Source organism: Cynocephalus volans, chromosome 4 (genome assembly GCF_027409185.1).
Source record: "Cynocephalus volans isolate mCynVol1 chromosome 4, mCynVol1.pri, whole genome shotgun sequence".
Taxonomy (NCBI): domain Eukaryota; kingdom Metazoa; phylum Chordata; class Mammalia; order Dermoptera; family Cynocephalidae; genus Cynocephalus; species Cynocephalus volans.
Window position 1 is genome coordinate 109912819 of NC_084463.1, and position 12725 is coordinate 109925543.

General features: G+C 32.2%; 1 protein-coding gene across 2 annotated transcripts in view; it reads left to right on the top strand.

Moving 5' to 3' along the window:
- The window catches only part of IPO7 (importin 7), a 49991-nt gene that overhangs the window by 20511 nt on the left and 16755 nt on the right, over nucleotides 1-12725 (top strand). The window contains exons 5-12 of one of the 2 annotated variants that reach the window (XM_063092379.1): nucleotides 1693-1849; nucleotides 3448-3537; nucleotides 6449-6585; nucleotides 6697-6781; nucleotides 9994-10128; nucleotides 10788-10887; nucleotides 11658-11734; nucleotides 11943-12059. In XM_063092379.1, the coding sequence (XP_062948449.1) occupies nucleotides 1693-1849; nucleotides 3448-3537; nucleotides 6449-6585; nucleotides 6697-6781; nucleotides 9994-10128; nucleotides 10788-10887; nucleotides 11658-11734; nucleotides 11943-12059 (898 nt within the window). The remainder of the gene's footprint in view (nucleotides 1-1692; nucleotides 1850-3447; nucleotides 3538-6448; nucleotides 6586-6696; nucleotides 6782-9993; nucleotides 10129-10787; nucleotides 10888-11657; nucleotides 11735-11942; nucleotides 12060-12725) is intronic. The other variant, XM_063092380.1, reaches the window with a different exon arrangement.

Here is a 12725-nt window from a genome sequence, read left to right on the forward strand (position 1 = left end):
AGGTGTAATTTCTTAGCACATTAAAATAATATTTAAAATAATTTGTCAGTTAATTGTGTTAATAGCCCTAATCATTATTAGTGTGAACATTTCTCTTGGTATTTTTTATATTCTTGGCAATTTACTTTGGTTCTCATTTCACCCAGTAGGAAAAAGAATCCAGCTTTTAAAGAGAAATCTGCCTTTACCTTTTGAAAATGTACTCATATTTATTTCTTAAATACATTTTCTTTCTTAAAGAAGAAGGTTACCAATAAATAAAATTGGGATCTACTATGAAAAACCAATTTAAAGCAGTTTGGATAATTAACTATTCCAAAAAGATAAGCTGTGGCTGTTGGAATAACGATTTCTGTAACCAGTAATCCAAATAATGGAAGCTGGAATTGCTTTTCCATAGTTGTAACCTATAAATTTGATTATTTGATTTTTTAAAAAATAAATCAACAGACATTTTAACAATACTGTTAAAATGCTAAAAAATCTATATGCAGAAATGTCTCAATTAGGTCATCAATTCTTTATCCATAACCACTGGTACAAAATGGAGTTCTGGATTCAGAATTTTTCAGATTTTAGAAAGGTAATGAGGTTCCCGTAATACATTATACTGTTGTTGAAATCTGTAGCAGCGCCCAGTAGTTGAACAGATTATTATATCTGCTATAAAATATGTGAATATCGAGGGCTGACTGGTTAGCTCAATCAGAGCGTGATTTTGTAACATCAAAGTTAAAGGTTCAGAACCCCATACATGCCAGTCACACAAAAAAGGTGAATATCAGACTGCCGGTTACTTCACTCAGTAGGGTGTGGTGCTGATAACAGCAAGGTCGAGGGTTCAGATCCTCGTGCCAGCCAGTCACCAAAAGAGCACGTGTGTGGCGGGGGGGGGGGGCAAGGTCGAGGGTTCAGATCCTCGTGCCAGCCAGTCACCAAAAGAGCAAGTGTGCGTGTGTGAATATTGACCCCAAATGGGTTAGATGAAGATCATAAATAAATAGCCTGTTGATGTCACATTTTGTTGCCAAGTGGGTTATAGAAGGACTTCTGGTTTATAATGCTTTTGAAATAAAATATTTTCTGCTTTATACATGCCACTTCTGCCTTAAAGCTGTTGATATATAAATTATTTAATGGATGGTAATGTATAACTGATTGTATTTATTCATTAGTTGCTACTGTTTAAAAGCCAGATCACTGTGGCTCTTTATTTGTATCAATACTAACAATTAGAAACTGCATAGTGAAGTGGTTGAGGGCAGTCCTTGGATCCCAGCCGTCTAGGTTCATACCTAAATATGTATTATTGAAAAAGAAATTTAACTTCTGCATCTCAGTTTTCTCAACTGTAAACGTGAGGATATTAACAGGGGCCTTGAAGATAATTGACCTCTTAATAAATGTTCAGTAAATATTAGATATTCTGTTACTTGAAGTTTTACTCAAGCTACTTTTGCTGATGGTTTTGCTCCAGACTAGGCTTTTCTTTTTCTGAATTGGTTAGGAAGTATTTGCTTATTTATGTGAACAAATACTAGGGAACTTCAAAAAGTTCATGGAAAAATGGAATTAAAAGATAATATGAGTCTTTCTATAAACTTTATGAAATACCCTCATACCTAGGTTAAATATATATATAAAACTGTGGAAATAAATTCTTACGGAATTAGTTTGTATTCCTACCCAAAGGTACAAGAAACCAGAGGAACGGAGTCCATTGGTAGCAGCAATGCAGCATTTCTTGCCAGTTCTAAAGGATCGTTTTATCCAGCTTCTTTCTGATCAGTCTGATCAATCTGTCCTCATCCAGAAACAAATATTCAAGATCTTCTATGCTCTTGTTCAGGTAATTTTTATAAAGCCGTTTTTTATATATAAAAAGTCAATCTGTTATTTGCCATATTAAACATTTTAAAAATTTCAGCATCTAAATAATAATTACACTTGAAAATTCAGATTAAGTGGATGATTTGCTCGGAAAATATAAATTGTCAAAACTGTAAGTATATTATAAACTAAATAAGCATGCTGCCCCAAATATGTAAACAATCCTAATCTTAAATTGTAAATGGGCAATCTCAAGTTCTTTTAAACCATTGAACGCAACAAAATGAGTAAAATTTTCTTATATCTTTCACCTTAAGAATTCGTGAGTCTGAAAACTGGTTAATACTTGATTACAATTGAAATCTAACACATATTTTTATATGCCAAATATACATAGATTGTCCCAATAAATACAAAACCTATTCCTAAACTTGACACAAAAATTCTAATTCTGTGGGCTAGACTGGCACACAGTAATGGGCTTCATCATTTTCGTATATTGTTTCCGTATATTGTTCTAAATCTTTTCTGGATAAAAGATACCTGCTAGGGAAATAGTTGGGTCTCTATTCTCAGTGGCATGTAATTACTTATAAAACAGATTTTTTTGACCAGGATTCAAATTCTGTTTTTTTGTTTTTTGCAGTGTATAGCCATAGTAGGGTTTGTCTAATCTACAGGGACCTTTGGTTAAAGTCATACCACTACTTTTTAAAATCTCATTTAAATAGACTTGAGACTTCACCTCCACCAAGATTATAGCTGACTTAATCCATTGTTTGGTTGAATTTTACATTGTCTTTGCTAGATCTTTAAAGACATTCTAATATCTCCAAATCTGAATTTAAGGGCACTTTAATGCCCTTCCGTTGGATCCTTCTCATGTCATTCTTTTGTAAGTGATTTGAATAGACTGTATGTATATGTATAGCCTTTCCATATTTTTTTAACTGGTAGGATCACAGCTTTTAGATTAAAGTAATAATTCTGTATGAAAACTGTCATAGTGCATAGGACAAAATAAATATTTATTGTCCCAACTTACTCTGAGACTAGCATACCCTGATATCAAAATATAGTCCTGTCTCCTTTGTGAAAATAAATGTTCTAAAATTCTAATGGTATATTGATTTTGTTAGTCTACTGTGATAGGCTTTATCCCAGGAATGCAAGAATGGATCAACAGTAAGAAATTGGTTTTTGTGATTAACTCTTATCACATTAAAAGAGAGACCTGTAAACTATCTATATGGATGTCAGGTAAAGCATTTGATAAAATTTAGTAACCATTCCTGCCTTACAAAAAGAAAACAACTGTCAGAATCCTAGAATAGAAATTTCCTTAACTTGATAAAAGGTGTTGACTAGAAATCTGCAACAAATATCATACTTTACGGAGAAAATAAGATATGTTCCCAATAAGTTGGGAATAAGGCAAAGATGCCCACGGTCACTGCCACTGTTTACCATTGTATATCACTAACCAAAAAATTTGCCTATGTACTAAAAGCAGGAAATGTGGATTGAATAAAGTACTTTTGGTAGGTATTGTGAAGAGAAAAAGGAAATAGGATGTTCTTTAGTAAGGACTTTAAAATATTCTTAATTTTTATTTAGTACACACTACCACTGGAGCTGATAAATCAACAGAACCTGACAGAATGGATAGAAATTTTAAAGACCGTTGTGAACAGAGATGTACCTAATGTAAGTTTGTGCTGCATTTTTTCTAGATATAGAGATACTTTTTCATTTGTTTACATATGTGCATATACTAAGCAAGAAATTGTGAAGGGTTATTTCATAAGTTATTGATTAGGTGCTTGTATGTATCTCTTTACTTCATCCCAATTCTTCTGTTTCTTATGTTCTCGGTTCATTTCATCATTTTTAACTAAAAAGAGCTCATAGCTAGATTTTAGCGTCATAATTTGTCAGATGCCCATGGACAGAGGAAAACTTGATTTAGAAGTAACTTTATTGAGATATAACTTACAGACCATAATATTTACCCTTTTAAAATGTACAAGTCAGTGGTTTTTAGTACGTTCAGAGTTGTCCAATTATGTTGTTTTTTACATTTAGTCACAATTTTTTTAATTGTTTTTCGTTATAGTCTAGTTTTCTAGAGAGGTAGGGGAATTTACAAGTTCCTGAATACCTAGTGTATTTTAAAGACTATTATATACCTTACTTAATCTTCCAAAAACTCCTTCTGAATTTTATTTTAAACTTAGACGTGGGAAGGTTATGTAGTTTAGCCAACATAATATTAATGGCAATAGGTGAGATCAACCTCCTGTTTTGTAGTTTATTATTTACATATTTTTAGATTTGTATCAAAAAATTTTTAAATATAGAATGGGGCGGTGGTAACACCAAGGTCAAGGGTTTGGATCCCCATACTGGCTAGCTGCCAAAACAAAACAAACAGACCATCAAGTAACGAACTAAAATATTGCCAACACCCCAAATCCTATTCCTGTGTCCTCCCCCTCTTGAATTACTAATCTGAATTTTTTTGTAACAATTTCCTTGATTTTCTTTGCAGTTTTACTACTTACATGTGCACTCTAAATATATAGTTTTGTTTTGCCAGTTTGGGATTTGTGTATGTATTCATACCGTTTGTATTATTTTGTGTCTTGGTTCTTATTTTCCAGTCAAAATTGTCTTTGGTTCATTATATTGCTGTGTATAGGGTGTATAGCTGTCTGCTAGTTTTCATTATTATGTAATATTCTGTTGTATAAATATTATAAAATTTATGCATTTATTCTACTATTGATGGAAATTTTGCTTATTTTCAGTTTGGAGCTGCTATGAACATATTGTGTACGCATGATGTATATTTAAATGTACATACCAATATATACTCCCACCAGCAACCTAGAAAGGCTCCTGTTGCTCTACTATCTTTAACAATACTTTAATTTTTGCTAATCTAGTGGGTGTACAATAATATATCATTTTTTATTTAAATTATATTTATCTGATTACTAAAGGGTTGAGGACTTTCTCATTGACATACATATTGGACATTCAATCTTTGTCTTTTATAAAGTAAATATTTAAGTTCTTTATTCATTTTTTGATTAAATTTTCTATCATTTTTCTGATTGCTATGTAGGCTTTTTAAAATAAACATACTAAATACTGTGCTTGACAGTAATGTGTTACAGATGTGTCATCCCTCTCTGTGCTTTGTTTTCACTTTTTTGTGATATCATTTGATAAATAAATAGAAGCTCTTCATTTAAAAAAACAAAACAAAACAAAACAAACAGATTTAAAACAGTTTCAGAAGAAATATACGGAACATTTCTCCCACTCCCTAGGGAGCTAGTTTGGTGTGTATTATTTTGTACATATTTAATAGGTATAAAATACAACTTTTAAATGTCTCTTGTACATATTCTGTACTTTTTTTGTGGTATAGTTTATATTCAGTAACATGCGTAAATTATAAGTAAACAGGTCAATGAGTTATTACAATTATACGTGCCCAGGTAACCATCACCCCAGAATATCTGTTTGTGGCTGGTTTTAGTCATCTTTGCCATCATTCCCATTTCTTGCACAATAGATTTTGCCTGTTTTAGAACTTAATATAAAAATAAACTTTTGTTTCTAGCTTCTTAATGTATTTTATGAGATTGATTCATGTTGTGTAGTGGTAGTTTGTTTCTTTTTATTGCCGAGTAGTTTCCCGTTGTATGGATATACCATATTTTATGTATAAATTCACATGTTGTTGGATATCTGGGTGGTTTTCAGGTTTTGACTATTATAGATAAAGCTACTATGAACATTTGTATATGAGTCTTTTTGTGATCACATGATTTTACTTGCGTAAATACCAAAGAAATGGAATTGAGTCATAGGGTAAGTTGAAGTAATTTCCAAAGTAGTTGTAGTATTACTCTCACTGGCAGTGTATGAGAGTTTCAGTAACTCTGTATTCTCATTTCCTTATCCTAACTTAAAAATGTGTCATGGATATCTTAGGTTAGTAGATAGTGATGCAGTTTATTCCTTTAATGATTGTATAGTAGTTTTTTATGGATGTTCCATAGTTAAACGTTACCTAATTAATGAATGTTTAGGTCCTTGGCAATTTTTTGCTATTACAAATAGTGTTGTGATGAATATTCTCATACATATATCTTTGTGCATTTATATTGGTATACCTGAAACTAGATTTCTGAAGTGGGGTTTCTTGTGCCCTTTCCATTATGAACTATACTGGTTTTGATAAAACTACAACTGCCATGGCCTTAACTTTATATTATTTAGATCTTGACTAAAATATTTGGTTTTAAGTTTTTGTAAGAATTTTATTTTATTTCTTTTTTTGGTGGCTGGTTGGTACAGGGATCAAAACCTGGACATTGGTGTTATAGCACCATGCTCTAACCAGCTGAGCTAACCAGCCAGCCCTTCTAAGAAGTTAAAAAGTGTATTCTTTATAACCAAGTAATGAAGCAGTAAGGATGCCTCTTAGATTTAAATAAGGACTAATACTTTCCCAAGTCTAACCTTTTATTGAGAAAGGCCAACATTGGAGGAGCATTCATATTTTTGTGAATCTGTTTTTACCTTATGCTCTTCTTCCTAGATTATATCATCTTTTACTATCATTAAATATGTCTCTTTAAAGGAAACACTTCAAGTTGAAGAAGACGATAGACCTGAGTTACCATGGTGGAAATGTAAGAAGTGGGCTTTACATATTTTAGCAAGGCTTTTTGAAAGGTAAGCTCGTCTTCATAAACGGTGATTTAAAAAAAATTTTTTAAGCTTTTGCTTTTATAAGTGCTGTATAAGCATTATAAAGAAACAGTGGTCATTTTAATGTTCTTTTAGATATGGAAGTCCTGGCAATGTTTCCAAAGAGTATAATGAATTTGCTGAAGTATTTCTGAAGGCGTTTGCTGTTGGTGTCCAACAGGTAAGTCTAAGATAGTTTTTCTAAGTAGAAACATATTGTAAAATTAATTTCTGAGGGCCAGCCTGTGGCTCACTTGGGAGAGTGTGGTGCTGACAACACCAAGTCAAGGGTTAAGATCCCCTTACCAGTCATCTTTAAAAAAAAAAAGAAAGAAAGAAATACAACTGAAGGCCCTTTAGCCATATGATTTTTTTTTTTTTTTTTTAAACTACTGAAGAGTTCTGAACTAGCTGGGGGGTCTTGGGAAAGTTACTTAACCTCTAAGCTCCAGTTTCCTTAGGTATACAATGAAAATAGTAATAGTATCTATGTTATTAATATCTATGTCATTGTGTTATATGGATTGAGTGAGATGATGCATGTACAAAATTTAGGAAAGTGTCTGACACCTACTAGGTTCTCTCCATATTATTTAAATCACTGCAGATGTGCCAGTTGATTAACAATCTTTTTTTTTTTGGTGGCTGGTCAAGGGATCCGAACCCTTGACCTTAGTGTTTTAAAACCTTGTTCTAAGGCCGGCCTCGTGGCTCACTGGGGAGAATGGGGCGCTGGGAGCGCCGAGGCTGCGGGTTCGGATCCTATATAGGGATGGTCGGTGCGCTCTCTTGGGAGAGCATGGGGTTGACAACACCAAGTCAAGGGTTAAGATCCTCTTACCAGTCATCTTTGAAAAAAAAAAATTCATTTCTGTCTTGCTTATTTCTTATTTCTTTGGCAATGAAAGAGTGAATGTGAACCCTGTTACAGTTCTCAAACATTTCTGTTTTCAGGACCTCTTTATACTCTTAAGTTATTGAAGACATCAATGGACTTTCATTTATGTGGTTTATTCCTAGTGATATTTATTACATTAGAAATGAAAACAATTTAACAGTTAATTCATTTAAAAATAACTTTTCCAAAATGAAAAATTTTTAGAAAGAGAAGTGTCATTGTTACATACTTTTTTCTAATGTCTTTAATGTCTGGCTTAATAAAAGGCTGCTGAATATTCATCTGTTTCTGCATTCAGTCTGTTTTAATTTGTTTTGGTTGACATAAAGAAAATTTGGCCTTACTGGTATGAAGTTGGAAAAGGGAAGACTATTTTAATAGACTTCAGATAATTATGGAAGTTCTTTGATTTCACACCAAAACTTGAAAATGGTAGTTTCTTAAAATATGGAGTATGAAACTGTAACAACAAACATTTTGCATTCTTTTAGAACTCATTGGTCTAAATTGCATGTTGAATGGGTCTTTTATCCATACATGATTTTATAACGTCCTGCATGGGACATTTTGGAAATGTTGATTTATTGAGTTAATGCAGGTTTTCCAAATGTTAACACGTTTCATTATGCAGTTTATAAAGAAAATCGCATTTGTTAATATCTTTAAATATTGGAACTATCAAGTTAATGGTGGTGGATCTAAGATATCCAGAATTCTAACTTTTGCTTTAAAGCTCAAATTTTAACACCAGTAACATATTGTCAGCTTTTTTTCTTTAAAGCGACAGGCTCATTTCTTTAATTTTTGAGGAAAAAGTCAGCCATATGCATAAGTCTCAATAACCATAATTTGTCTATCAGTTCTTTCAAGTATAAAATAGTGTTTCATGGAATAAGTACTTCAGTTTGCAACTCAGTCTCACAGTGCTTTCTTGCGACCATTATACTTTGGTATGTAGCAGGAGGGCTAGTGTATACATGTCATTTAATAGTCATAATTTTTCCAGTTCATTGAAGACATTCTTAAGGAAAACTGCTTCTGCAAGTATGTGACTATAAAGAATACAATGACTTTAGTTCCACTCTCTTGATTCACATTAGGCACCAGAGGTTTTACCATCATAGCTTTTACACCATTCTTTTACCTCTTTTTTTTTTTTTTTTGGTGGCTGTGGCCAGTACAGGGATTGAACCCTAGACGTTGGTGTTATCAGCACAACGCTTTAACCAACTGAGCTAACTGATCAGCCCTGCTTTTTTTTATCATCAATGCAAATGTCAACATGATTTTCTAAAGAAGGCTTAGATCATCTTAGCATTATTATGAAAATAGCTGTAACTTAGTAGACCCTCTGAAAGGGTCTTGGGCCACCAGAGGTATGTGGACCACAGTTTGAAAATTGATGTTCTGAAACATCAAGTAGGATTAGAACTAAATAGATACTTGACTAGTTTTTCTAGATGATGATTTTAACAAGATAGGGCTGTCTCAGAATGTTGTGCTATGGTCAATAGGTAGCATAGGGTTTTCTTTTTATACTTAATCAGAAGTTAGTCCTTTGTACCTCAATTTGTTCATTCTCTTGGGAATAAATATGATTCTCCCAACACATGATTTTGAAAATTACTTTCATTTTACAAGAATACCATTTTACACATGTTCTCACTCGTGGAAACTAAAAAAGTTGATCTCATAGAAGTAGAAAATAGGATAATGGTTACTGTACATTGGTGAGGAGAAGGGAAGGATGGGGAGATGGTGTTCTGAATACAAAATATTAGAGAGATAGGAAGAATGGGAACTAGGGTTCTATAGTAATATAGGGAGACTACAGTTAACAGCAAACAAACTGTATCTTTGAGTAGCTAGTCAAGATGATGTTGAATGCTCCTAACACAAAGTGACAAATGTTTGCAGTGATGGATATACTAAGTACCCTGATGTGATCATTGCAAACAGTATGAATGTACCTAAATATCATATTGTACTCCATAAATATACACAATTATTCCAAGTCAATTAAGAAAAATAAAAGGAGAAATAGAGAGTAGAATAGTGGTTACCAGAGGCAGGGAAGGGGAGGGGAGGCGTGGGGAAAGGTTGGTAGATTGGTAGGTACAAAGTTACAGTTAAATAAGAATTATAAGTTCTGGTGCCCTAGGATGACAGTAGCTAATAATATTGTATTATATATTTCAAGATAGCCAGAAAAGAGGATTTTGAATGTTGTAACCACAAAGAAATGATAAATTTTAGGTGACAGATATGCTAACTATTCTGATTAGATCTTTATACAATATATAGATTTACTGAAACCATATATTATATCCCATAAACATATTACAATGAAAAAAAAATTCAAATTAAAAAAAAAATATGATGCTTATTTTGTGATGACCTGGGCATTAACATAAGTGTCAGATGTTTTTACTGGCTTGTAGGTGATTAAAATTTCTATATGAACTTTGGATTTTGATTGAATTTTTTTTTCAAAGGTTTTATTGAAGGTGTTATATCAGTACAAGGAGAAGCAATATATGGCTCCTCGAGTTTTACAACAGACATTAAATTATATTAATCAAGGAGTTTCCCATGCTCTCACCTGGAAGAATCTGAAGCCTCATATACAAGTAATAATTTTCTGTCTGAAATGTTTTTCTAGCAAATATAAATAACATTAATTGTCAAAAAGGTTGAAAAAGTACATGTTTTATTGAGTTGTGTTCATCTAGTTCTGGTGACTTTTTGAGAGTACAGAAAAAAAGGAGGCTACCTTGACATAAAGATATGAAAGATATTTTGTGAATATTCAGCTTTTTTTTTAATATTCAGCTTATTTTTTAATCTAGAACTTATCTTCAAGTTTGCATTTAAATTCTTATTCGATTATGATTAGTAAACATTTTATCATGTAATTTGTAGTGTGCAAGGGACTTTATTTCATCAGATTAGTTTCTAGGATAATTTGGCTTATCTGCTATTTCTGTAACTTATTTGCTTTATTTAGAGCTGGAGGATTTGATAGACTAAATTTTATATTGCATTTTGTCAGAACGCTTAATTGCTACCTGTGTATACATGCATATGTCTTATTTTATAATTACTTGTTGCAGAGAGCATAAGAACATGTAGCTTGATAGTTGATTTAAGCATGCACTGAATGCATAACTGAAATTTGGTATTAAGTTTTAAAATTTATGTTATACAGTTACTTTTAGTACTGGAAGGAAATCTGAAAGTTTAAATTTGAAAACTGAAGGCAGTTACTTTCTTAATTTTTAAATTGCAGGGCATCATCCAAGATGTTATTTTTCCATTGATGTGCTATACAGATGCTGATGAGGACCTTTGGCAAGAAGACCCTTATGAGTATATACGCATGAAGTTTGGTAAGGAATTTTCACTTTTTTAGAAACAAAATCTGTCAGTAGTTAAGATTAGAGTGGTTGTTGTACAGCCAACCTAAGGGGTATTATGACTTCAGCTTTGGTACTGAAAAATCTTCTTTGTTGTTTTAATGTAATTTATCCCGTTTAGACTTTTTGGGGGTTAATTAATTATGGCATTTGAGAATGATAATCTTTATTTTCAGCATATACAAATACAATAGTGTTATTAAGTTGTTATTGGATGTGCTTTTGCATATGCCAGAACTGTTAGATATTCAAGGTTATGCCTTAACGTTAAGTGTTTAAACTATGCTTTTGGATCCCATGTCAGTTATATATGTGGGAATTGAGAAGACACATTCTGGAATCTGGAGACACATGGAGTCCTTGCATAGAACTAAAGAATTATAATTTGGCTAATGTTGAGTATTAGTTCTTTCTACCAAAATCTTCTGTACTTTTTTTTGTTTGTATTTTGTGATCCTATTGTAAAAATTCTCACAATAGTAGTGTTTTGTATGAAAGAAAATTATTAGGAGAAATTGATGGATTAACATTTAATTTGTATAGAAATGACATGGGATTAGGCTTTTGCAAAATTATATGGGGATCTAGGTTCATGTTCATACTCACCTTATGTGAAGATTTAACACATTTTTAAATGCCTTCTTTTTTTACAGAGCATCATTTGTAAATTATATAATGTGAAAATGGTTGATGGAGAAATTAAAATTGTTACTTTCTATCTTGATTTTAAATTTGTTCTCTAGATGTGTTTGAAGATTTCATTTCTCCTACCACTGCTGCCCAGACACTTTTGTTTACAGCCTGTAGTAAGAGGAAAGAGGTAGGTTATTCAATGTGTAGGTAACTTTTGCTGTATTACTTAAAATTTATTCAATATACACTCAATTTTGTTTTTAGTTTTGGGGGGCAGCTGGCCATCATGGGGATTACACTCAGTTTTAAATATTAGTCCTGAGTCATTTTGTTAGTATGTTTTTTAAGGACTGTTGGGATATCCAATAAAGTATTTGTTTCCTCTTTTAATCTAGGTACTGCAAAAAACTATGGGATTTTGTTACCAGATTCTTACAGAACCAAATGCTGATCCTCGAAAAAAAGATGGAGCCCTGCATATGATTGGCTCTTTAGCTGAAATACTTCTGAAGGTATTTCTTCTTTTGTATGTATGTGCAAGTAGTTTTTAAATTTTATTTTTTAAATTTTTCTTGGCACAAACATACTAGTGAGCAAATAGTTTTTAAATTTTACAGCTTTATTGAGATAAAATACACATACCATGCAATTTGCCCATTGAAAGTGTACAACTCAGTGTTTTTAGTATATTCACAGAGTTGTACAGTCATCACTACTATCTAATTCCAAAACATTTTCATCACCTCGAAAAGAAACCCTGTACACATTAGCAGTCACTCCCCATTTTATACAAACTTCTTAGTCCCAGGCTACCTCTAATCTACATTTTTCTCTGTGGATTTGTTTATTCTAAACAAATATAGATGGAGTGATAAAATATGTGGTCCTTTGTGAGTAGCCTTTTTTAATTAATGTAATGTTTTGAAAGTTAATCCATGTTACAGCATGTGTTAGTATTTACTCTTTTTTTATTGCCAAATACTCTATTGTATTGATATACCACATTTTATATATCCATTCTTCAGTTGACATTTGCGTTTCTACTTTTTGGCTATTATGAACAATGCCGCTATGAATATTCACCTACAAGTGTTTGCATGAGACATGTTTTCATTTCTCTGAAGTGTATACCTAGGAGTCTAAATTGCTAGTCATATTTTGAGAAAGCATAAGACTGT